Genomic DNA, 26439 nt, shown 5'->3' on the forward strand with positions numbered 1-26439 from the left:
CACATTGGTTAGGATGAAAGCAGGTGCATGGGTCACAGTTACATCCTGCTGCAGTAAGGGGGAGGGTTAAGAAGAAGGCAGAATTTTAATTCATCCAATTATCTTGACATTTGAAACTGAGGAGACTTCATTTAAAGGCCAGGGCTCAGTTGACCCGGGGACATTTCTGCACATGTCTGCGTGTTCAGATGGTAAAAGTATAAATAAAATACAGCCCAGGCTACAAACATCCAGCATCCTCCACATCTGACTCCTAAGTCAACATATCAGACATTTACAGAGGGAAAAGCTTTTGTAAAAACACAGCTGGACATCAACAAGGTTTGATTCTAATCACCAGGGTTATAATGAAGCAGCACTGGACCCAACACTCCCCCTGGACTCAGCTTCAAAGAGACACAATGAGGAGAACTGAGCACATAAGCACAAGACGGATCTCATCTATCTGATATTACAATCTGATAGATGTGGATTCGTTTCTAATTAAAGACACACTCCTCAGATATTAAAACACTCCAGAGCCCCTGTGTTGTCTTGAATGAACCCTGGTCCTCTCTCGGCCCTGTGGCCCTGAGGTCAACACAGTCATCTTCTGCCTCCCACTGTCTCATCTACGATGGTCCATCCGTCCGCACGCCTCTCTGAACTCGGCTAACTGAGCCGTAACCCGGCAGTCCGGATCTGGGTGGAATGACCTAGTTCACATGGTGATATGATGAGTTCAGATCTGAGCTATATTTAGAAGCCAGCCTTCAAACAAGTATTAATTATTTAATCCGAGCTGTAGCTTCATATTGATACCACTCCATACCTCCTGTAGTAAGAGATGCATCTGTTTAAACTGATGATTCATTACTTTAACAGATTTTAAACTACAGGTGAACTCATCACAGGGCAGGTTTAGATTGTAGACGTCTCACACATCATGTCTCACTCCAAAGTATCCTGTCAATCATTAACAGCTGGTCCACCTAGAGCAGACTGGAGACATTGTGTTCTGCTCTGTATCAGTGTTTGCATACAAACATACAGTAAATAGGACCGTACCTATATAACTGAGACTGATTAGTTCAGGAGGTGTTGCATTCCTCACTGAGCCACTGTACAAACAAAGATACACACACACAGCTGAGCTTAGGCTGACACCACGTGGCCATCAGAGGTAACGACACAGAGGTGAAACTCTCCTCTCCTCTCCTCTCCTCAACTAAATGCATGTGTATGTTTGCATTTGTGTTCTTTGTGGAATCATGTTGTAACCAGTATACCAGATCTCTGTTTGATGGGAGCGACAGAAAAGACTGTATTCCTGTTGAAGAAGACGTGATTGTGATGTTTTGATTGTCACTACCTACATCTTACACGTTACAAAAAGCTCTCTTCTCTCCATTTCCAGTTTAACTCTGGCCGGTCTAGACACCGTCTCGTTGTTGCTGCCTCGGTGGTCCTCGGTTTGCACGGCGGCTCCTCCCAGCCGGGCGGGTCAGCATCTGCTATTGGCTAACAGTTCCCCGGCGCATGCAGGAGAGGAGAGGAGCCGGTGTGCACGGAACACTCTGTGGCTAATTGGAGGAAAATGGCGCTGTCTCAAGGAACAAAGAAGAAAGTTTGCTATTACTATGACGGTAAATTTACTAGTTGCGCCCCGCGGTTTGTAAGTGGATGCGGGGGGCACGGGAGAGGCGTAGCTGCGCGCGGGGTCACATATTCATCGCCTTTGCAAAGTAGTGCCAAAGCTAGGTGGCTAACGTTAGCTTGTGTGAGCTCGGTGCGGTTAGCCTCCAGCTTACACACAAATAAATAACCTTTGTGCAATGTTTCACTAATAATACGAACAAAATGTCTCCTCTATCTCACGGCCTGGCCCGGGGTTGTCACTGAGCTAACGGACGCTGTCGATATTAAATGTTTACTCGTGAGGAAGTTGAGAGAAGTAGCGCCGGGACTGAAAGATGCCGGTGGATTCATTTAGCCAAACTTGTGTCACATAAATAAACACAAACTACTCTAAACCGGAATGACACAAGATATTTGTTCAATTATTACTGAGCGTTTCAATTATACATATTCATGCACGTTTTATTATTATTTACTATCATGTACATTGTATGGCAAGTCATTAATTTTAACATTAATGAATTTTTCCACTAATATTGATTATTTAAAGATATCAAAGGTCAGTCAGACATTACAGTTGTATTTTTATCTCACTTTATATCTGCAGATTAGCAGGAAGTGTCAGATTTGTGCACTTTCTCTTAGTTATATTGAAATGGGGCGATTTGTTGTTGTTGTTGTTTACCATATGTTTGTTTATGACTAACTGTCTCTTTAAGGTGATGTGGGGAACTACTACTACGGCCAGGGTCACCCTATGAAGCCACACAGGATCCGCATGACGCACAACCTCCTCCTTAACTACGGCCTGTACAGGAAAATGGAGATCTATGTGAGTTATATCGCTGCGTAAACATCTGCTACCTCCTGAAAATCCATACATTCTCTAGCTTTGTGTCTGTATCTTCATTCGCTTGTGGACGTTCACGTTTCCCACAGCACATTGATGAATGACTCATTAGGTTTGTAGTTAGATAAGCTTCACATTTGTGATTTTCCTTCCCAGAAAACTGTTATATTAAGCTGTTGACTTAATACTGAATACTGAAACTTGGCCGTACATCCAGTTTTAATCCACGTTTTGGCTTTAAACAAGATAAGAAAAATGTTCTAGACCCATAGCCAGCAACGTTTTAATGGCTTATGAAAGTAACGGAGTATGAAATAGAGCCTGTAGGCCTAATGGGGTTCAGGCTCTGGAACATGACTCCATATACCTCCTCATATCAAATACATGTGTAAGTGTGTCAGAGTGAGATGGAACACTTGTCTCTACTCAGAAACTTAACACAACATTGAACCCATATACTTGCAAACATGCACAAGCGCTTTATCCTGAATGAAATTGTCAAAATTAAGATAGTGAATTGTCTTAAATTGCTACCTTGTTTGCATGAAAATGAGCAACACTTTATGAGTCCTAGACTGTAAGAATAGCTTATAAATATGGGACAAACACAACACTTTACCGCCTCATTAGGCTCTTCAGACTCTAAACATCACCTGGTGACCTCTCTGTGTCCTTGTAGAGACCACACAAGGCCAGCGGGGAGGAGATGACAAAGTACCACAGCGACGATTACATCAAGTTCCTGAGGTCGATCCGGCCGGACAACATGTCAGAGTACAGCAAACAGATGCAGAGATGTGAGCGCTGACTTTCCTTCATTCTGCAGTCTGTTCAGTTTATGTCACTGTGGGGTTAATCGTTGTTCTGTCTTTGCTTTTTCCCTCCCAGTCAATGTTGGAGAGGACTGTCCTGTGTTTGACGGCCTGTTTGAGTTCTGCCAGCTCTCAACAGGAGGATCAGTCGGTAGGTTGCTCCAGTCACAGCTCTTATAGTCCTGCTTCTGTCTTTTCCTACATGTTTACACGGCGAATACGTCTCTATAGGCTCACAATAACTCTCCTATCATAAAGACTTACCAACAATGTAGACACCCAACATTGTGTAGGTTTGGTTGTGTTTGTGTCTTCTATTCCAATCAGTAACTACATTAGTTAGTTACCAATTGTTAAAATGTAGTTAAACAAACCTCTGACCTGCTTCTGCAATAAATCAATATATGTGGGATAATTGGAAGTTGCATCTGTTCACACGTTAGTGTGACGGTTAGTGCTGAATTATTTTGCAATCGCACCACCAACTCTGTGTGTTTTCACATAGTAACCTGCTGTAACCGGGCAAATAACAGAGTGTGGCTGTCGTAGTGCTTTGGACACACACAGACACACAGGCCGGCTAATTCTTCTCAAACACACACACACACACACACACGTGGCCTGTTGCTTGAGGCAGAACTCCAGGCAGAATCTGTCACAACAGAACAGGCAGCACTGTAAAGCTGAACTCTAAAACAAGTTTTATTCAGTTTCTTTATGTGTTTGGCAAGAGGAGCATTTTAAAGCATTGAGTTGATGCTGAATGTACCTTTACTTACTCTAACACACACACACACCAATCTGTATTCCACCTTTCTCTGTGTGTCTAAAATGTGCTTTGTTTGTTTCCATGAGTGTGTGTTGTGTGTGACTCTGATTGTTCCCTGCTTGTCTCTCCTGCTGTGCAGCTGGAGCGGTGAAGCTGAACAAACAGCAGACGGACATCGCCATCAACTGGGCCGGCGGACTCCACCACGCCAAAAAGTCTGAGGCCTCCGGCTTTTGCTACGTCAACGACATCGTGCTGGCAATACTGGAGCTCCTCAAGTAAGCCAGTTCCAGATCCGGTCCAGACCCGGTCCAGATCCATTTGTGAAGCTTCAGTCCTTTCCTTTGACCTCATTAACAGAACCCCTTCCTCCCTCCAGGTACCACCAGAGAGTGCTGTACATCGACATCGACATCCACCATGGCGACGGCGTAGAAGAGGCGTTCTACACCACAGACAGGGTCATGACCGTGTCCTTCCACAAGTATGGCGAGTACTTCCCCGGCACCGGAGACCTGAGGGTGAGCCGCCGCTTCTGTTTCTGCTCCAGACCGCTCGGCGCTCGTTGTAGATATGTTGGCGTGTTGACGTCGGTGATTTCCTCAATCTGTGCAGGACATCGGAGCCGGAAAGGGAAAGTACTACGCTGTGAACTACCCACTCAGGGACGGCATCGACGACGAGTCCTACGAAGCCATCTTCAAACCTGTGAGTCCCTCTACTGAGTCAACTTTGGGTTTGAGACCAAGTGCCTTTTGTTCTCCAGGTTCCTTGTCTTCTTCTCTGAGCGAGGGTCTTGAATGTGTGTGTTCTGTGTGTTAGATCATGGCCAAAGTCATGGAGATGTACCAGCCCAGCGCCGTGGTGCTTCAATGCGGCGCCGACTCGCTCTCTGGAGACCGACTGGGCTGCTTCAACCTCACCATCAAAGGTGTGGAGCGGCTCGCACTTGCTGAACTTCAAACCCTGTTGTGGTGGAAATCTGTGTTTATGTGATCGTTGTCTGTTTCAGGTCATGCAAAATGCGTGGAGTACATCAAAAGCTTCAACCTCCCTCTGCTGATGCTGGGCGGCGGCGGCTACACCATCCGCAACGTGGCCCGCTGCTGGACCTACGAGACGGCGGTGGCCCTGGACTCCTCCATCCCCAACGAGCTGCCCTACAACGACTACTTTGAGTACTTTGGGCCCGACTTCAAGCTGCACATCAGCCCGTCCAACATGACCAACCAGAACACCAACGAGTACCTGGAGAAGATCAAGCAGCGTCTGTACGAAAATCTCCGCATGCTGCCTCACGCCCCTGGAGTCCAGATGCAGGCCATACCCGAAGACGCTCCGCACCCTGACAGCGGAGAGGAAGACGAGGAGGACCCCGACAAACGCGTTTCCAGTAAGACACGTCCACGGGGTTAAGATTGGAGGAACTTGACTTCCTGTGATTGGCTGTAACCTGAGTGTTTTGTGTTCCAGTCCGGGCCCATGACAAGAGGATAGCCTGCGAAGAGGAGTTCTCCGACTCGGAGGACGAAGCTGAGGGGCAGGGAGGAGGCCGCCGGAACTCAGTCAACCACAAGAAGGCTAAACGAGTGAAGAAGGAGGAAGAGAAGGAAGGGGAGGAGAAGAAAGGTAAGTGTGTGGGTGTGGGTGCTGGTGTTGAAACTTCTGCTGTGGAAACAAAGACTGATGGTTCTTTACTGTTTTGTAGAAGTGAAAGAAGAGGAGAAGGAGGAAGAGAAGATGGAGACATCAGGGTAAGACTGACTTGAATGAAGCTGTAGGTCACAGCTCTTCTTCTTCTACCCGTATGTTCTCACTGTAACTCTGTAAATGTGTGTTTCAGACCAAAGGAGGAGGTGAAAACAACTTGAAGTTCCGTTCTCCCGCCGCCCCTGAACGAGCCCCACTGATTGCTTTATTCCCGACGCAATCACAAACTCTTCTTCTCTATCTCCTATCCCAGTTTTAGTTTGCGAGCTGAGAAGCAAACCTGGTTCACTTCCTGTTTTACGGCGTTACTCTCCTCCTCCAAAGAATGCCAGTTAGATTCACTTCCTGGGCGGTGAAGTTTTAGTCCCAGGAAGTGAACGCATTTCTAACCAAGTAAGCGAACGTTCCTATCGACTTCCGATGGGAATTCCGGTGACAGTGTCTTCATGTGTGCTGAGGCGTAAACTCCTCCTCCTCTCTGCTGCTGCGTGAACCAGGTCTGCTCAGTCAGACTCTACCGCTCCTCCATCAGGTCTGTAGGAACACACTCCACCACCCGCAAGTCCTTTACAAGTCGTGATCTGGTGTTTATAAAGCTTCCGTTAGAGCACTGAAACATATTTATGAAACTGTTAGGATAACCAGCATCTGACCTGTTTGGCTCGAGTTCATTCCTCAGTAAATGCATGTTAACCATCCTTTAGCATGACAACCCTGCAGACGAGCCTAAGTTATTTTAATTCCTGAGTCCATCCTGTTGCTTTAGCCTCTTTCCTGAAGTCTGATTGTTTTCTTTCTTCCTGTTCAGTTTGTGTGTTAAGGTGTGAATGACTTTGAGCCTCTGTAGAGGTCTATGATGGAAGTGAGCGACTCGTTTTAGATATTTTGTACCGTTATACCTAAAGGTGGAGTGACACCTCTACATGTGGATGTGTGGATTCTATCTGTGGAAAAAGTGTTCATTATCATAACTTTGTAATAAAAGGAAAACCCTGGACACATCCTTCATCCCTTCATTCATGGCGATGAGAGCGACCTCATCGTTAACTTAAAGTGGAAAGTCTCACAACACAAAATACCTCAACTTCAATTTTATTTGTTAGAATAAATTTAGTGACAGGAGCAGGCGGGCCGGAGTCCAGTGACGATGATGAGATGAGCGAGGGAGCACATCTGGAGAAACCCATGGTCCAAAACGAGGACGTTGGCGTTGGATCAGTTCAAAAATGAAGGGGAGGAAGGAGCTGAGGCGGTGAGAGTGTAAGGTTTCCTTTCTCCTCCTGGGTGGGTCGGTCAGCTGGTCGATGAAGATGTGAGAGAGAGAAGAGCCCGGCTGTTTACGCCTCCAGCTCAAAGTCAAAGTACTGTGGGTCAAAGTAGTGAATCCTGGTGTAACCGTCCTCTCCTCCGCTGCTGTAGCTGTAAACAGACAGAGGACAGAGTGAGGACATGTTTATGAGCTAAAACACAGATGGACTGGAGGTTAAGAAGCATCTCTATATCGAACCTCTTGCCATCGGGATGGAATGCGACACAGTTGATGGGGCCGAAGTGACCTTTGACTCTCCCGAACTCCTCTTCATAGGCAGCATGGAAGAACCTGAGGAAACGAGGGGTTAATGCTGAAATGTTGAATCTGTGATTTGATTGAATTTGGTCCTAAAACATAAAGCTGCATCTCCGTCACGTTCTTCCTACCTGGCCTCAAATTTGCCGATCCTGGTGGAAGTAGTTGTGACCTCCATGGCCTCCTGTCCTCCTCCCATCACCACCTGGTAGGCAGGGCAAAGGTCAGTCAGGGCATTTGGTCATTCATATACATGCACACACGCACACTGCACTTGTGAGTGACCGGACAGTGTTCTTACGTGTTCCATGATTGGGGAGATGGCGGCTGAGTTGACGGGTCTCTCTGTCTTGAAGGTCTTGATGTGATCCAGAGTCGCGGAGTCAAAGAGCTGCAGGGGAACAGAACACACGTTTGGGTTCCACTGTTTGTAAGCGAAGCTGGTGAGATGGAGAGGAGCTCTGGAGGCCGTTAGATAGATAACTGTACTGAGTGTTGTGATGTCATACCTTAGCAGAGTTGTCTTTTGAAGCACTGATCACCATGGTGAGATCCACAGACGACTGGATGTCGTTGATCTGCTTGGTGTGTTCCTTGATCTTCTTCAGGACCTCTCCAGACTGTGGGCACATTAAACATCCAGCTTAGGAAGGTCAACTTAAAATGTTCTGGTCGAGCCAAACTATCACTTCAGATGTAAGTTAGCAGACAGAATCTAAGCAACGTGGTTCCTTTAACACAATGTAATGGAGCCACATGTTGTATTGGCTGCATGCAGAGTGTGTGTGTGTCCCCACCTTGCCACTGTACTGGACGATCTCTCCGTTCTCGTGGCCGGCAATGACAAACTCTCCCAGCGGCCCCCAGACAGCACTGGTGATCTTTGACTCGCTGCAGGGTACCGTCATGTATGGCTCGTTGTTTTCTGCAGGAGGAGGAGGAGACACACACTTGTTTACTCTAACAAACCTGAGAGGAGACCGCTCATTAAGACAGAGCTGACAAGAGGTAAACCTATTCAGACTGTGTGTGTGTGTGTACCAATCTGCTGTGGGTCCCTCAGGTCAAAGAAGTTGAGGAAACACTGGTAACCCATCTGCTTGTCTGTGGAGAACATGATGATGTTGCCGCTGAAGTCGAAGCCGCACGTCCTGACTGCTGAGCTGGTGTTCAGGAGGGCCAGCTGTTTACCTGTGGTGCACAGAGCGGGCAGAGGTTACCACGGCAACTCCAGACCAGACAACACAGGACCAACAACCCAAGTTACACCCAGGATCACTTACCGGTCTCACAGTTCCACAGCCGACAGCTGTTGTCTGCTGATCCCGTCAGGACGTTCTTGGTGTCCCCTGAGGAAGAACGAGTTAAGGAATCCAACAGGACAGAGGGACATCAGGTGAGACAGCACAAGCACACACTCTTAAGAGGAAACATGTTCCAGTCTGGGTTTTGTGGAAAGGATACAGTCGCAGTCGACGCACCACACGGCTCCGGTGTGTCCGTTGTAGGTGCCGAGCCTCTCGCCATTAACGGAGTACCACACATTGGCAACCTGCAGGCATAAACAAGATCATGGAGACGTTAAAGGCATGTAAACATGGATGATGGTGGAGACATACTACAGCGTCACGGTGCATCATAATGTCCTCACCGTGTCTTTGGCCACGGAGAAGAGCAGATCTCCCTCCCGGTTGTATTTGATCTGAGTGATGGACCTCTCGTGTCCCTGCAGCAGGATGGGTTTCTGTGGGGGAGAGAAACGTTTAACGAGCTGGATAAAGAGAAGAAGCTGTGAAAGAGCAGATCACTCGACGCCATCTCGTTTTTTCGATGACGCAATTGATTGCAAATCAGGCATAATAGGCAATTAAGTGAATGGCTAAACCGTTTGTTTATTCTAAGCTTTTATCAGCGGTGCGGTGAGACAAATAGCTGGAAAAATGCGTCGCATTGTCTCTTTATCGGGCGGAGCATGCTAACACGGCTTAGCATCTGTTTTCCTGTAAGCTAAGTTGACGCTAGCCTGTTTAGTCTGCCGCACGAGCCCATCCAGGGCTTCAGCGCGAGCAGCGTCAAACAGACTCTAAACTAAGAGGCACCGTACTCACCATTGCGGTACTTTGCCGTCCCTGGATATATCCGTTATTCTCTATAAAATGTAAGGGAAGAAGAACACTCGTGTACCAGGCGCCGGAGAAGCGGCGGAAAAGAAACGTGATGTACTTCCGGTGAAACTCAGCGGGTTTGTGAGGGGTGAGTGCGCACCCTGCTGGTTCTACTTGTGACCAACAGCGATTGCGGAAGGAAAATTTGAAAGCAGAGGTAATAATGCGAGTCCAAAAGTATACAAAATGATTTAAACTTATAAACATTTATATTATTTAAACTTTAAACTGTACAGGTTATACCCGCATCCACCCATGTGCACTTATTACTTGTGCAAAAAAAAAAAAAACATTAGTTGACCTGATGGTAGCGCTGTATCATCAAAAATGAAATATGGCGCTTAGATAATCAGCGCGACTTCCTTTATTCCTCTCTTTATTCTTACTGGTTTTTGATATAGAATTCATTATGTTCAAATATTATTTTGGTTTTTACTAAGTGACATTAATTATAATACAAATACAGAAAAAGGGGGAAAGCAGACTGCGCATGCGTTGCCAATAAGCGGAAGCTGTATGTGCGTTTGCCGGAAGCCCTAACGTCCTTTCTGCTTCAGAGCTGCCATCATGGTGAGTCCGCCATGAAAGCTTGAGTATTTCAAAACGAATTTCTCTCTTATAATGGCATCAGTTCACATTAATATTCTTCGTTTGTGTTTCTAATGTGATTATGTACGCATATATACGCGAGTCGACGTGGTTTTGTAAATTTATTAGAGTTTTTAAACCATGTCGGAAACCAGCGGCGCTACAACGTGGTCACCCGGGATAAGAGGCCGAATACTGAGGCGTTTAAGCTAACTGTTACCGCGTTATCTTCCTTTTTATGTTAATTATTCTCCTGAAAATTAATGCATTCACATCTGGCACCATGGCGTTAAGTTTTCAATGTGTATGTTTAAACCGGGAGCCGCCGCCTCGCTGATGTACGAAGAACTACATGTAGCGGCATGAGCTAGCCAGATCAATACATTTTTTTTGCCGGTACTGAGGCTGTCAAAGTACATAATTGTTATAGAGTTACAATCGTAGTTCGTGTTCATTCATATTGATCCGTTGCGTGCGCTGGCTTCTCCTGCATTATTCCTAAACCTCTACTGTGGTGTGTCTGCCAGGTGTTCAAGCGCTTCGTTGAGATCGGCCGTGTTGCCTACCTCTCTTTCGGACCCCATGCTGGCAAGCTGGTCGCTATTGTGGACGTGATCGACCAAAACAGGGTGAGTGGTGTGCAGGGCAGTGGATTGATGTGTTCAGGTCAGACTGTGAGGTATTGAGTGTTTGTGTCTCTTGTGTGTTCCAGGCTCTTGTCGATGGCCCCTGCACAGGTGTGAAGAGGCAGGCCATGCCCTTCAAGTGCATGCAGCTCACCGACTACGTTATCAAAGTTCCCCACAGGTGAGAGAGGAGGTTGATTTTGATTATAAGTCTCAACTGCAGTGTCCTGGATAGTAGGAGCCCATCAGTGTTACTCACTCACTCCTACAGACCTCCCTCAAGATCAATGCTTGCTCTAAAACACTACTTGGTAACATTCAACAGTATATATTGGTCAGCATGAGAAGCAAAGCCTCAGAGTCCATAAACATAAAGTCTGTTATGAGTTATCAGGCCTATGTTTCTGTTCAGCTGCTTTAGATTTCATATTGCATCCAACATCCACTCTAAGCTGTCTGTAAACTTAATTTGCATAAGCCCTGGTGTGTTACCATTGTGAGTCCATTAATGTGCATGTTTGACAAGTAAAGTTAACTTTGTTTCTTCAGGGCATCTACTAGTCCTGATATTCAATTCTGTTTCCATGCATTTCTCTAAGAGTTGTTTCAAACTTCTGACTATAGATTGAAGGTTAAATGTCTGTAATGTGTGTACTTAATGGTGTGTGTGTTGTTCCACAGTGCCCGTCAGAAGTTTGTCAGGAGGGCCTGGGAGAAAGCCGGAGTCAACGAGAAGTGGGCAGAGAGCAGCTGGGCCAAGAAGATCGAGGCTAGACAGAAGGTGAGATCTGAATAATGCACAAACAGAACTCAGGAGCCTGTCCTGGTTGTCTTTATATCTTGATATTGTTGAGTGTTGTGATTCTGGTTTGTTCTTGAGTAGAAAGACGAATCATTTAGTTTTCACTTGGCTATAGCAGGAACACATCACTGCTGTTTAGATCGCTTTGACTGACCTGATGTGCTTTATCCTTACAGAGGGCGAAAATGTCTGACTTTGACCGCTACAAGGTGGTGAAGGCCAAGAGAATGGTAAGTGAAGGCACCATCACTCACTGACAGCAAGACGGCGAGTCAGAGATCGAGTCTTTGGACAAAATCTGAGTCTGACTGCTGTTTGAGGAGACACTGCTATATTGATTCAGATGTATTATCTTAATGGAGGATCCATCTAGAGCACGTAGACACAGACCCGTGGAATCAGATGTGCAGTAGAAACAGTGCGTTTAGTGTTGATAGCAGAATCAGGCATTTTGTGAATTATGCCTTTTGCTCTATTTAGTTTATAAATTGCGTAACCTGGATTTACTTGTTAGATAATCTGTGTTTATCCATATTGCATCGACCCTAAGAGACACGAGGCAGACGTGTGAAGTATTGTCACTGTGTGTGTGTGTGTGTGTGTGTGTGTGTGTGTGTGTGTGTGTGTGTGTGTGTGTGTGTGTGTGTGTGTGTGTGTGTGTGTGTGTGTGTGTGTGTGTGTGTGTGTGTGTGTGTGTGTGTGTGTGTGTGTGTGTGTGTGTGTGTGTGTGTGTGTGTGTGTGTGTGTGTGTGTGTGTGTGTGTGTGTGTGTGTGTGATCCCAGTAGCGTTTAAAGTGAGATTGTCACTGACAGGGTGGTGAGACTTGAATCACTCTTCAGTCCCAGTGTGTGTGTGTGCGGCTATTTGCTCTTTTTCTATCATCCATTATTCATGACAAACGAGATGTCTTTACAATATTATTAAATAAATATATTATTTTCTCACCTTATCTTTGACTGACAGGATGTTTAAGATGTAAAATGTTTATTTATTCATTTGTATCAGGATGATTTATTCCCAAATTCTAATTCATTCTATTTTCCCATCTGAATCGTGTCACTTCAGCTTTGGTAACACGACCTAATGCATCACTCTGACTCTGTCGTGTGTTGAGTGCTGTTAGATTTATCACAGTGCCTGCTCGCTGTAATGAACATTTAACTAACGACTCAGTTATTTAATATTGGCCACATAAAGTTACATTTCTCTAACCTGGATGCTGTGCAGAGATGAGGATCTATAGGCACACATTTAAGGAACATGACACCTACAATATCTGCAGAAAGAAGAGAGCAATATGTATCTTCAGTTGTAACCAAGTGGTTTCAGCTCCAGTCATGTATAAGAATGCTGTGCAGTTCAGTGATGATTTAATAACACACGTTTGTTTTTCTGCAGAGGAACAAGATCATCAAGCACGAGGTGAAGAAGCTTCAGAAAGTGGCAGCAAAGAAGTGAAGTGCTCACCAAATAAATGTCCTCAATTGTTGACGTGTCTCCTGTCCTCTTCTTTGCCTGTTTGACAGCACCTGTTAATGAACCATCTGTTTAAAACCAGGATACCAAGTCTGCATAGTTAACATAACGAGTGGTGAATGGAGAGGTGCACACTTAAATTTGAAATAAAATGTAGGCTTCTGAAATTAGGATGGAGGTTAAGATCTACTTAAAATTAATAACTGATCTATTAAATATTAATCTGATGCCATGATCTTATTTTATTGGGTCCCTTTATGTGTTGTTGTTCGTTTAGCCGCGTTAAGAGTTCAGTGTTGATCTTCTGACGTCCTAACCGCATTAAAGTGCTGTGAACAGAACATTGCTGATGTAACAAGATGGTCGCACAGTGAGAGATTAAGCTGACAGTCTAAGCACTTCACCAAACCTCCACTAGATGGCAGTGTCGCGTCACGCAGACTGATCCCCTTGTGTTTTCATGTTCTCTCTCAGCACAAAGTGTCCAGAAACTAGATTAGAGGCCTTAAATTTGGACTGAACCGAAAGATAAAAAGGCAACAAAGGAACTCGCTGCCAAGACGACATCGCTGGCATGCAGCATGGACGCATACAATCACCGGAAACGTGGTGCAAAACTAGAAATCCTCAAGAGTCCACGGCAGCTGCAGCTATGCCCAGGTGCATGATGGGAGAGGAGAGCGGCAGCCAGACAGGTTGAACATCACATCTCACTGAGGATCTTGTGAATGTTACATAACACACTTGAACGTTGCTCAGCCGGTTTAGCGCAAAGAACAGGGACACACACTTATCACACACACGCTCACTCGTCACACAAACACACAAACACCTGCTTGCCTACACAGAGGTCTAAATGCTTTGATGTTTTTGTCTTATTAGTATGAATGAAAAATCTATTAAAAAATGCCTTTAAAATTTGATAAATTATGATAAATGGTGCGTTCAGGAACATGTCAGGTTGAGAGAAAATAAAGAAAATAAAGGGAATTGCTCGTTTATTTATTTGTTACACGCTTTTCTGTGAGCGTAAGTCTGACGTCAGACATGAATGGGGCCGATGCGCAGTGAATGTAAAGCTGTCAGTCAGGCAAATTGCTACAGGAAGTCAGGTGATTATTCCTTCAGAATAAGAGTAAAGCGTTTCATAATAGTTGTCGCTCATGGACAGATTCTGGTTTTATTGCCCGAGTTTACAATATACACTAAAGTTCGTATTTTATATAGTTGACAGTATTATTAATATTGTGATTGTAGGGCATTATTACTGTCATTCAGACAGTTCTACATTCTGTATGGTTGATATTTAGATGCATTATGTCGTGTTTTTTGTGTTATTTCTGTAATTACTACTTTTTTTTCTAATTTTCTACATTTTAGCTTCATACTTACTTACAGCTGATACTGAATCTTACAATTATATTTTACCCAAACAGAACCAGAAGCGTTATCAAATGTTAATAATCTTTAAATGACAGTGTTTTGACTATTTGCATTTATTTCCGCTTGACTTAGATTAAATATTAGTTAAATATTTAGTATCTTTATTGTTTGTTACGTAGGTCATGAATTCGTACTTTAATTTTGAAAGAGGAGTTGTGGTGTTAAACTTCCTTATTTTGTGAATTGACGCAGCGAGAGAGAGAGAGAGGGGGAGAGAGAGAGAGAGCTTGACTGGGCTGTGTGTGTGTGTGTTGGGTTTACACACACGGTCTCACCACTCCGCTGTCACTCTGTCCTGTGTGTGAGTGGACGCTGGTGTGTCTCAGGCCAGCTGCTGTCCGAACGCACAGTCCACCGCTTTAACGGGACCGGAGGGAGGACGGAACCGGACGACAGGCGCTGCGTTCAGATCCCCGTGAGTGTGTGTGTGTGTGTGTGTATGTGTGTGTGGTGAGTAGGGCTGATTATGGGCCCGGACCCATTTGTATGAACTTATCGGAGCGAGTGTAAAGCTTTATCTTCATGTTGTCCCTCCACATGCATGTCTGTCTCCATACTTATGCTGCGTTTGAGGACCTGCGGTGTTGACGCATGCAGACATCGCTGAGATTCCATGTTACACTGCAGCCAGCAGGCATGTTGACAGTAGAGGGGAGGGGAGGGGGGGTCCCATATGTGCTAGAGCACCTTTGTTTTCATGAATATTCTGCCAAATGTAGAATCAAATCAAATAGAGTGTTCATTTCACCAGGATGCTCCATATTCTGTCTCTCTTATATCTTTAATGTAGATTCCTATAATTCATCTCTGGTCCTATGTTAATACCAAACAGACTTTAACTATGTAGCTGAGAGTGTGTTGCTGTGTACAGGAGGAGCTCTCAGTGTGTCAGTGTGTGAGTGTGTATTCTACAAGGTACTGTCAGGTCCTTATGTAATGTGTTCTATGGGTTTATAGTCCTGGTGATAGCAGGGACCTTATTTATAGCTCCTTATCCTACAGCCAGATCTCTGCTCATGTCACTCTGATATGGTTGCTCTCAACTCTCTAACCCTGTGTGTGTGTGTGTGAACTTAGATTGGAGTTTAGATTGTTTATTTATTTATAACTGAAAGAAAGAAAAGTACAAGTTCTTAAACTATCTGGAATGAATGTGATCTGATCTGAATGTAAGTTTACCAGATAAACACATTGTGTCTGATGTTGTATCACTCAGGGTTTGTGTATCATTCACACACTTGTGTCTGAACAGATGAAGCACACACAGTTCATGTCAGAGTCTCCCTCGCTCTTTGAATGGAGCATTTAATGTAACTGGCCCTTGACCTCCAATGTACAGAGCAAGTGTGTGTTTTAGCGCCCGTGTGTGTGTTGTGTGTGTGTGTGTGTGTGGGAACATGCGTGTTTCATCAACATATTGTACTTCCCAGTGAATCAATACACAGCCAGGTCCTTGAACGGTTATACAACTGTTCTCTTTGTGTATGTGTGTGTCTGTGTGTGAGTGTGTGTGTGCGTGTGTGTGTGGTTAGTTGACAGGTTACAGCGTTGACTTGAACATAATAACTACATGTTGCTGGGCGAAACGTCTCAACCTGTAATTTCATTCATAACTGACTGAGAAATCATGCACATTGATTTGGTATGTGAGGATGATTGACAGGTGCCTTATCTGAAGCAGGCAGACGTATCATCACCTGAGCACCCCGGCCTCTCTCTCTCTCTCTCTCCTTCTCACCTAACCTGCCCTGTTGGCCCGGTGGCTGGGCCAGAACTCTACGTTTGTGCCTGTGAATGTTGTTAAGCGTGTACACACAGGCACAAGAACGTGTCTCCCTGCGTGACTCCAGCTCACTGCCACATCACCTGAGTGCTATCAGACAGGCAGAGAGAGAGAGAGAGAGAGAAAGGGTGAGAGAGAGACGGAGACAGATAGACGCGTCTGTCTCCTATTATAGGAAATATGACTCACTTTCATTTCACAGGTACAAACCTCCAACAGAGAATCACACCAACACCCCAAAGTAGTTCTGAGGCTTTGATTGTCCCGTCTCTCTGGTGAGGGAGGGAGGGAGGGTTCTTTTCAAACTTCTGGCGTGTTAGCACAGCGATGTTGATAGGTGTGTTCCCTGGCAGCGCTATTTGGTTTCCTGTTGTCTGTGATCCCAGGTGAATGGGACACACCCCGATCAGGATCACCTCCAAAGAATGTCTTGCGTACATTGCGTGTGTATGTGTGTGTGTGTGCGTGTGGAGGTTCTTTCTCACATTGTTGGCATGCGGTCAGATTCTTAGAAGAGGAATGTCATGCTTCCCCTGAAGGCGTTGTTGCGCAATCAGGGCTGCGTGACAATGAGAGATGAACGCTGGCAAACAGACAAAATCAGAAACAGAGGTATAGAGGTTTAGAGACCATAGAGACTATTACATGTCCAACCAAACCAAGCTCCGAGAACTAGAACTGAAGTATTTAAGGGGGAATGAATAGATGAAGCCTAAGGAGGGAGGATTCAGGGCCACGTGTACAAACAGGAGCCGCAGGTAGAGAAGCCGGTGCCAGGCAGGTTTTGCAGAGGCACAAACTCAAAGATCAGGGAACAAAACAGGAAGATTAGGATGGGATCAGTTCCACCCTGATCCAGTAAAAGGATCTCAAGGCCATAAAGGTGAAGCGTATCTGAAGTTTGTCCCCCCCCCCCCCTCTGGAGATCCACAGGAGGGGGAGACCTGTAGGACGAGCACCTGAACCTGAAGGGTTTATGTTCTGAAGTCTCTCTGTCTCTATTACCTATGATCACACGTCTGCAGCAATGAACAATAAAATACTTCCACGCTCCAACGACCAACCAGCTCTGAATCATGGGGCGAGTCGATATTATACTGTGTGTGTGTGTGTGTGTGTGTGTGTGTGTGTGTCTTGGGTCTCACACTCCTGCCTCTGTCTGTGTCATGAATCAGGTTTCTGGGAGGATTTTTGTTATGGAATGCGGCAGCTGTTTATTATACAGACATAAAAGTTTGATGTTTTCAGTATGAATGGATGATTGATCCTGTGATGATTGATCCTGTCTCTCTCTCTCTCATTTTGTGCCTTGTTTTCCCTCAGATCGAGAGAAGATGAGATTGCACTGACTCCCCTCCAACTCCCTCAGCTACCTCAGCCAGAAGCCCCTCTGCTCCACTCCAGTCTTCATCCTTGTCTCCACAAACATCATCCTCACTCCACCTCCATCTACTCTAGAGAGCATGGAGATCTGACCTTGGAGCATCGAGTCCACAAACGGCCGCCACTCCCTCTCTTCCCCCAGCCGGCCATGGCGGGGTTCAAGCGTAGCCATGATGGAAAGATCGCGGGGATGTACGACTTGGACAAGACGCTGGGCCGCGGACACTTCGCCGTGGTCAAACTGGCCCGACACGTCTTCACCGGGGAAAAGGTATTCAAGCGCTGGATACCTGCAGGCTCAGTGTGTGTGCTACCTACACAGAACTCATTTAGACGCCACGCTTTGTCCCTTGCTCAGGTTGCGGTGAAAGTGATCGACAAGACCAAGCTGGACCCGGTTGCCCGGGGTCACCTGTTCCAGGAGGTGCGCTGCATGAAGCTGGTGCAGCACCCCAACGTGGTGCGCCTCTACGAGGTCATCGACACGGCAACCAAGCTCTACCTCATCCTGGAGCTGGGAGACGGAGGCGACATGTACGACTGCATCATGAAGCGGGACGGAGGCCTCAGTGAAGAGGTGAGCGAGGAGGTCTGGGGACAAGGGGGTCTGGGGCTAGAAGAGTCCGTCCTTTAACTACCTACATTATTGTTTTTAAGAAACGTCATTCAGCTTGAACTCTCCCGTCTTCTCCCAGGTGGCCAAGTGCTACTTCGCCCAAATCGTCCACGCCATCTCCTACTGTCACCAGCTGCACGTGGTGCACAGGGACCTGAAGCCGGAGAACGTGGTCTTCTTCGAGAAGCAGGGCATCGTCAAGCTCACAGACTTCGGCTTCAGCAATAGGTTTCAGCCGGGCAAGACGCTCAACACCTCCTGTGGTTCCTTGGCCTACTCCGCCCCGGAGATCCTGCTGGGGGACGAGTACGACGCTCCGGCCGTAGGTGAGTTCAGGTGCAGTTCAGACGCCTGTTCTGGTCTCACAGGAGTCCAGAGTCCCTCAGCTGTTGGACCTGGAACATGCCGTGCTCTATATCAGCAAGGATAACTGATATGGTTTAGCATACACACACTTTATGACCTTGTGCCAGTCCTGCACACACTCTGCCCGCCTGACCTGGACCACACACACCCTGACACACAGGGAGCTTTATCAAGTAGCTGATAGGAAGGAGAGGAGTCGCTCAAAGTGCAGAAGGCTCCTGCTTTCTTCCACTTTCGCTCTTCCTCCGCTCCACACCAACACCGCAACCAACCCTGGCTGAGCCTTAGTGTCAACATGAAAACGCAGAGAAACAACAGAGCAGATATGAGGCGAGGCAAAGGAAATGAGAGGAGGAAGGCAGAAGGAGAGAGGAGAGAGACTGAGTGAACTCACACCGGCTCTGTTCCTCCATCTGCCTCTCCTCCGTCTCTCTCCTTCTTTCCTGTGCCGAGCAGATGAGCTGAGCAGCCAGTTTGAGTGTTGACAGCAGAGTGTGTGCGTGTGTGTGTTCAGGAATGTGGGTTAGTGATTTATATTCCAGACTCAGTGTATAGCTTCATATGAGGTCAACAGCTGACCCAGTTGACAAATCAGATGTGTGTGAGCATTTGCTGTGTGTATGTGTGTGTGTGTGTGTGTTTGTCCACGCTGCATGTGTGTTATTGCTCAGTGAGTTGAGCTGATGGTGTTGTGATTGGGGGGGGGGAGGGGGAGGGGATTAGCCGGCCAGTCAGTGTGTGACGGCGTGAGGCTGACGTGGAACAAGCTGAGGAAAACAGTTTTCTAGAAGTTTTGGGCTGCGGGGGGCAAAGAGGGGGTCGGGGGGGATCGTTGGCTGCCCTCAGTGTGTGGGGTGCTGCTGGAGTGTGTCCGGGATTGTTCCAGGTGGCCTCATGCCCAGTTTGTAGCAGAGATAAAGGGACTGTCCTCTCTCTCTCTCTCCGGTACAAATCTGTCCTGTTTCCTTTTTCCTCTCATCCCTGTTTGTGTTTATTCAGGAAGGGCTGAAAATAGTTTGAGAGGTGAAGTCATGGGAGAGGAACAGAGGAGAGCCATTTGTCTCGGAGACGTTTAGTGATCAATGTTCTCCTCTCAGACGGTGTCAAGTGAGCGCAGCTGTCATCGTTTGTACGTACAAGTAGATCAGATCGATACCTCAGCCGGGAGGATCTGCGGGGAGATCAGCTGGTGGCTCGGTCTGAAGGGGCGGAGCTGCTGCAGAGGGCTGAGAGGAGGAGGAGGAGGAGGTCCTGCACGGTGACTGAGGAGGTGTCAGAACGGTGATGGGGTTGTGACGGTTGCCTGGCGATGGTGGGCAAGTTTGGGTTTGCCTCTCACAGCGGGGGGCCGTGTGCTTGAACGTGGTTTCCAGAGGTGTTTGTTGAGGTGGACCGTAGTCTGAGGCCTTCTGACGCTCAATCACAACAAACGTCTGAATGCAAAGCTTCATTTATGAAAACAGCAGCGTGTGTGTGTGTGTGTGTGTGTGTGTGTGTGTGTGTGTGTGTGTGTGTGTGTGTGTGTGTGTGTGTGTGTGTGTGTGTGTGTGTGTGTGTGTGTGTGTGTGTGTGTGTGTGTGTGTGTGTGTGTGTGTGTGTGTGTGTGTGTGTGTGTGTGTGCTATGAAGGGAGCAGAGCTGAGACTATTGAGTGCCATTAAAAGACATCTGCTTCCTTTATGGCCTTTAGACGTTCCACAGTGTGTGAGCTCTCTGTGTTCCCTTCACTAAATAGAAAGTTAAATATAGACTTCTGCTTCCCGATTCATGAGGAGGCACAAGCTGCACTCTGCAAAAACTTAACCCCTCCTAAAAGGCAATTACAATCAACAAACACACCCTAAACACACGCAGAACGGGAGGGGAGGGGAGGGGAGGCGTGAGTGGGAAAGTTAAGAGAGAGAGAGAGAGAGAGAGAGAGAGAGAGAGAGTGAGAGAGGGAGAGGAAGACGTCAGGAAGAGAGAGGGGGGTTAGTCGTGTCAAGACAAAGTGGGGTGGGGTGTCGGTGATCTCAGGGAAGCCGATTGGTGTTGTTGTGCGTCTCAGGGTGGCAAACAGGGACGTTTTCACTCATTGGCAGCGGCGACGTTCACACGCGGCGAAGCAGGAAGCGTGTCATCCGGAGAGATGTGTCAGGTTTATAAATAAAGTTATCAAAGGGAGGAAGTTCGGCGGGGCCATTGACGCACGTAATGAGGGGCCGGGGTCACGGTTGCTAGGATACGGGGGGGGGTAGAAGATGGCGGTGGGGACTGCAGCAGCAGCAGCAGCGACGGCGGCGGCTCCTTCCACGAGCCTCAGAGCAGAAAATACTCACCACCCACAGTCACCTGGCACACACACACACACACACACACACACACACACACACACACACACACACACACACACACACACACACACACTCCACCAGATTAAAACCTCCATCACATCCTGGCACAGAATGGAGTGATGAAGACGCACGGAGGAGTGAAGGCACACACACACACACACACACACACACACACTGGCTCTGTCTCTGTGATGGAGCCGCTCTCTGCCACATTAATATTATATTAAAGTCAACACAGGGTCTGTTAGGTGAATTATTCATGTAGGATTGTGATTCCAGCCCACTGCCCTCTCATGAAGAGCTCAGGCTGCTTCAGGGTCCCTGGGAAAAAGGAAACATGAGGTGGGAGTGATGTGTTTAGTCTGAATAGATGATAAAGAGAGCATGTTAGTGTTTCCTCCCTCCTTTCCTTTTCTCTGAGCCGTGTAGCTTGGTCTCACCTGCCTGAGTCCTGAACATCATCTTCTGTTTGTCTCTCTTTCTGCACTGTAAGGCGACCTTGGGTGTCTGGAAAGGCGACCTCTAATAAAATGTATTAAAATGTATTCAATCAGCCACGGAGGAGAGACTCAGACTGTCTGCTCTCACGCCGCTAAAACCCAGAGCGTGTTTCTGATTTAACCTCGGCGGGACGAAGGAAACCGTCAGCATGATGGAAGAACTGCATTTGAAACGGTCGACTGTACGCTTTGATGTTACTGTGTGCGTCTGTGTGCGCCTGTGTGTGTCTGTGTGTGTCTGTGTGTGTCTGTGTGCGGCTGCTGCAGGATGTGTGTCAGTGGACCACTGACAAGAGCGGCAGCAGAGCGGCAGCAGAGCGCCCCGAGCCAAGAGTTGTTCTTTTGAGAGAGAGAGAGAGAGAGAGAGAGAGAGAGAGAGAGAGAGAGAGAGAGAGAGAGAGAGAGAGAGAGAGAGAGAGAGAGAGAGAGAGAGAGAGAGAGAGAGAGAGAGAGAGAGAGAGAGAGAGAGAGAGAGAGAGAGAGAGAGAGAGGGGCTCTGTGAGATTAGGGTTTGTTTGAAGCTCGGGAAGATGAACATGTCAACCCACTTTCCCAGGAGTGTGTGTGTGTGTGTGTGTGTGTCTCCCTCCATCCTAACCCTGGTCCACATGTATGAACAGGTGGCTGTGATCAGATGTGATTCAGCTCTGATTGTTCTTCTTCCCCATGTAGCAGACAGACTGTGTGTGTGCCGAGCTCGATCAGTCTGTCGTCCTTTCGCTTCTTATCGCCTCTGTCTGTCTGTCTGCCTGTCTCTCTCCCTCAGATATCTGGAGTCTGGGTGTGATCCTCTTCATGCTGGTCTGTGGTCAGCCGCCCTTCCAGGAGACCAACGACAGCGAGACGCTCACTATGATCATGGACTGTAAATACACCGTGCCGCCACATATCTCCCATGCATGCAGCGAGTGAGTAACGCACACACACACACACACACACACAGGTACACACACTGACGGACAGAGTGCTCTGCAGGGCGCTGCATATTTCATGTTTATAAATGTGCGAGCGGCGAGAGGAGCGGCCCGTCTCCTCTCTCGCTCTCTCTCTCCTCCCGCTCCTCGCTGTCCTGCCTTCACTCGCCCGCTGCAGTCAGCCGCCGCCGCCGCCGCCTCGCTCGTAGAGATGCAGTGTGGCTAATGCACCCTTTAATATCTGGACTCTATTTTTAACACGGCCAAGGCTGCAGGAAGCACAGCCGCCACCGAGCAGAGCGACACAAGGAGCCTGCTGAACACACACCTCTCATGTACACATGTGGAGGTTATGTTGTGTTGCTGGTTCGTGTGATGTGCAGGGAGGTTGTGTGTTTGTCCCTGTGCCTTAATGGTGTTAATACAACCATACACTGAGCTCCAGGTAGAGGCTTCGGTCTCTGTAATGATAGATGTTCCTGCGGTGAAGCCTCTGTGAGAGTGAGCCGCCCCCGTTTCATTGTAAAGAGCAGGAGAAGGCCTCGTTCCCCTAAATGGGCTGCAGCCTTATCAGTTGCCAGTTGAAACACAAAGTAGCACACACACACACACACACACACACACACCCACACACCCACACACACACAGTTCCAGTCCTTATCTCCCTGTGCCTCTTCAGTCTCATAGGCCGGATGCTGCAGAGGGACCCAAAGAAGCGAGCGTCCCTGGAGCAGATAGAGATCCACCAGTGGCTCCAGGGTGTGGACCCGTCCCCCGCCACCAAGCTGTCCACTCCCCTGGTGTCCCACCGTAGCCTGTCGGAGGAGGAACACGGCTGCATCATCCAGCGCATGGTGCTGGGGGCCATCGCCGACAGAGACACCATCACAGAGTGCGTTTGTGTTCCTCTCTCTCAGGATGTGTGTGTGTGTGTGTGTGTAGCTGCTCTGTGTGTGGCTGCTCTGTCTTGTGTTATCTCTGGATATTTGCCATGGATCTTAATTAAGCAGTGCTTAATTGAGTGTTGTCATGGTTTTAACTCATTAAGCAGCAGCTGGCAGTGGAGCCGTAGCTGCTGCCATGTCCAATCTCATCTCCACCCCTGTCCTCTCCTTTAGCATCACACTGCAGCTTTGGTGGGGATCAGTTTGTTGACATTCCTGTGTTTGTGTGTGTGTGTGTGTGTGTTGAGGTGGAAATTAATATCTGTCACTGTCTCATCAGGGCTCTGGAGTCGAATCAGTACAACCACATCACAGCTACCTACTTCCTGCTGGCTGAGAGGATGCTGAGGGATCGACAGGAGAAGGAGCAGTACAGCCAGACTCGATCCACCAGCCCCAGCAAAGCACAGTTCAGGTACACACACACCGAACACACCAGGGAGACCTCCATGTGTGTGTGACATCATCAAGTGTGACTGACCAGCTAAACAAAGCTCTCTCTTATTGTTCTCCTCCTCACAGGCAGTCTTGGCCCACCAGAGTGGATGTTCACCAGGATGTGAGTGACGGGCTGGGGGCCTCAGCCATGTCTCACCCCGGGGGGCCCCAGTCCCCCGCCCGCAGTGCAGAGAGCCTCCACAAGGGTCCCAGACCCAAGACGGCTCTGTTGGACCTCAACCAGCGGCTGGACAGCCAGACGGCGTGTATCCAGCAGGAGCAGGAGAGGGGGGCGAGGCCTGTGGTGAAGCCCAGCCCCAACCCCCTCAGACTGGGCTCCCTGGTCTCCACGGGGCCCAGCAAACGCAGTAGTCTTAGTCTTTTTAGCGTGGAAGAGGATGAGGAAGAATGTGAGGAAGAGGAGTCTCATTCTTCACTACCTGCCCACGTGGTGCTTCGGAGCAAACCCTCCTCTTCCTCGTCGTCCTCCGCTGCTAACCGCCTGACGTCACGGATGAGCGCTCCAGTTCTGAACCAGATCCACGAAGAGGAGAAGGAGGGTGAGGAAGAGGAGGACTGCAGGGATCTGCATCCACTTGGACTTCCTAAAGCCAGCCTGAGCCTCAACCTGAACTGTAGAATACCGTCACCCTCGCCACTCGTGTCATCGCCGGTTGATCCTCTTAGCCCGAGCTCTGACTCTAGTGACGACAACACGGACACACACCACACACAACAACACCATCGGGACACGGCACCCGTGTGCGACCGAGACAGTGAGAGAGAGGGGGCGGGCGAGAGGACGGAGGAGAGAGAGTCCAGGGGGTCGAGGCAGGGTAGCCCCGGGTCAGGGTCGGGTCAAGGCAAGGGGACGACCAAGGCAGCGAGCGGCCTGGTGGAGAGCCTGAAGCTGATGAGTCTGTGCCTCAGCTCTCAGTTCCACAGCCTGACGGGGGGAGGAGGGGGAGGCAGCAGCACGGGGGGCGACGCCCAGGACAGCCCCATGTGGAGGATGTGCATGGGCGGCTCCACCGGCAGCCTGGATAAGGTCTCGCTCCTGGGCGGCCCCTCGCCCAGGGCCAACCTGTACCACCACCAGCCGCCGCTGGGGGACGCTCTGGCCGACCCGCTCCTGGAGGGCCCCTGCTCGGCCACCCTGAGGCTGAGCGAGCTGGACCTGGCCCGGGAGAACCGCAGGAACCTGAAGAACCGGGTCCTGCAGATGCCGCTGAGCGACAAGACTCTGTCCGTCAACATCCACCGGAGCCCCAAGGAGGGTCTGCTCTGCACCCCCACCCCCCACAGCTGCTGCCAGGTCATCTAGAGCTGCTCTAAGCTCCGCCCCCTGACCAGCTGTACCTCCACACTCCTCCTCCGCACACACACCCCTCAGCATCTCAGCTCAGTTTGAAATCACATTATATCTGGATTTATGTTGGTTTGGTCTGGACTCACATTAGCACTTAAGTGTGGGCGGCTGGGAGGGAGGAGGTACACACACGCCAACGTTGCACATTTACACACACACACTGTTTCTATGGAGAAGGAGGCCGGGAGCCAAAGTACGTAAAGCATTTGGAATAGACTCAAGTGAACACTAAGAGGATTGAGAGGCTGTAGTTTGACCCTATGGTGTGTTTGAGTGCTCTCTCTCTCTCTCTCTCTCTCTCTACACATCTGTACATACAGCATGTACGCACACACACACACACACCCATGTCACACTCTGATAAGCTGATGTGTTCTAGCACCATGTTACATAATGTCTACAAGCTTTTTTAATAATTATTTTTTTAAATTGTGTTCTGAGACAATCATTTTAAGCTTATTTTTATTCTGACTGAACGAGTTCTGTTAAACGAGGACAAATAACAGGGTGAAGCAAACAAACAAACAAACAGTGGCACTTCTGTGTGATGGTGGCACACACGCACACACACACACACACACACGGTCTTTTGTAGTCTTATCACTGTTTTATTTTTCTATCCTGAACGTGCACCGCAAACCCCGGGGACAGAAACGCACACACACACACACTCACACTTGTCAAGGCTCTGCACTGTTACGCAGCGGAGTGTGTACATATGTGAATAATCAGCTCAAACTCCTGTAGGATTGATGGTAGAGTTGTAATCGCAGTAGAAACCCGACTACAGGATCCTGGTCCATCGCTCGTCGCTCCTACCGGATGTGCAAGGTTTGGTTTGGTTTGGTTGAACACCGAGCGGATCGCTGAAGCTCCACATGTACCGGCAGCTCAAACACGCCTCACACTCACATTAGAACCGTGCGGGACCCCCGAATCCCCCCCCCTGCACATCCTGTAGCGCCGCAGGATCACAGTAGCGACTGTTGTAGCGTAATTCCAGGATTGAGAAAAACAACAAAAGGGGGTTTCAATAGAGTATAACAACATTTCCCCTTAAGATATCGGTCTGTGTAAGTGGATGTGTGCCCCCCGCCCATAGTGGAATATATACCTTGACAGTGCATGTGTTTTTGCTGTAGCAGCCTTCTTCCTCTCCCCCCTTTATTCTATACACTGAGGTCGACCCACCTGCTGTCTCTCCCGACACATTCAGTCACTTTACTGTAGCCTCACAGCAATACCAGCGACTGCAACATGTACAATAAAAATGGATGTGCCATAAAATCTGTCTTGAGCATATTGTACTGTATGTACTGTATATGATAGAGAGCTATTAAAATGAAATGATCAATTAAAGGGATTGGT

At 48.1% G+C, this 26439-nt stretch overlaps 4 protein-coding genes across 4 annotated transcripts; 3 read left to right on the forward strand and 1 right to left on the reverse strand.

Moving 5' to 3' along the window:
- Positions 1 to 1507: 1507 nt before the first annotated feature.
- On the forward strand, positions 1508 to 6970 carry LOC142989609 (putative histone deacetylase 1-B). The gene is made up of 12 exons (XM_076139196.1): positions 1508 to 1625; positions 2337 to 2449; positions 3147 to 3264; positions 3356 to 3430; positions 4188 to 4326; positions 4428 to 4569; positions 4664 to 4756; positions 4871 to 4979; positions 5061 to 5441; positions 5522 to 5677; positions 5757 to 5802; positions 5892 to 6970. The coding sequence occupies exons 1-12, from the start codon at positions 1577 to 1579 to the stop codon at positions 5917 to 5919; spliced, it is 1449 nt and encodes a 482-aa protein (XP_075995311.1). The 5' UTR covers positions 1508 to 1576; the 3' UTR covers positions 5920 to 6970.
- Positions 6835 to 9554, reverse strand: eif3i (eukaryotic translation initiation factor 3, subunit I). Its single transcript, XM_076139197.1, has 11 exons — positions 9434 to 9554; positions 8977 to 9069; positions 8790 to 8877; positions 8609 to 8674; positions 8367 to 8516; positions 8123 to 8250; positions 7835 to 7945; positions 7627 to 7716; positions 7457 to 7530; positions 7266 to 7358; positions 6835 to 7177 (listed from the first exon to the last, which is right to left on the reverse strand). Exons 1-11 carry the CDS (start codon positions 9434 to 9436, stop codon positions 7096 to 7098), a joined length of 978 nt encoding a protein of 325 aa, XP_075995312.1. The 5' UTR covers positions 9437 to 9554; the 3' UTR covers positions 6835 to 7095.
- Positions 9555 to 9956: 402 nt separating this feature from the next.
- rpl14 (ribosomal protein L14) lies at positions 9957 to 12996 on the forward strand. The gene is made up of 6 exons (XM_076139198.1): positions 9957 to 10060; positions 10606 to 10707; positions 10791 to 10885; positions 11386 to 11485; positions 11683 to 11736; positions 12906 to 12996. The coding sequence occupies exons 1-6, from the start codon at positions 10058 to 10060 to the stop codon at positions 12963 to 12965; spliced, it is 414 nt and encodes a 137-aa protein (XP_075995313.1). The 5' UTR covers positions 9957 to 10057; the 3' UTR covers positions 12966 to 12996.
- A 1626-nt stretch (positions 12997 to 14622) lies between these two features.
- On the forward strand, positions 14623 to 26424 carry LOC142989733 (SNF-related serine/threonine-protein kinase-like). Its single transcript, XM_076139396.1, has 8 exons — positions 14623 to 14841; positions 17533 to 17863; positions 17951 to 18169; positions 18288 to 18534; positions 22173 to 22314; positions 23000 to 23212; positions 23545 to 23679; positions 23787 to 26424. Exons 2-8 carry the CDS (start codon positions 17741 to 17743, stop codon positions 25024 to 25026), a joined length of 2319 nt encoding a protein of 772 aa, XP_075995511.1. The 5' UTR covers positions 14623 to 14841; positions 17533 to 17740; the 3' UTR covers positions 25027 to 26424.
- The last annotated feature ends 15 nt before the right edge of the window (positions 26425 to 26439 follow it).

The sequence above is a fragment of the Genypterus blacodes genome, unplaced genomic scaffold, assembly GCF_046128005.1.
Source record: "Genypterus blacodes isolate CSIRO-AG114 ecotype Tasmania unplaced genomic scaffold, CSIRO-AGI_Gbla_v1 ptg000438l_1, whole genome shotgun sequence".
Lineage (NCBI taxonomy): Eukaryota > Metazoa > Chordata > Actinopteri > Ophidiiformes > Ophidiidae > Genypterus > Genypterus blacodes.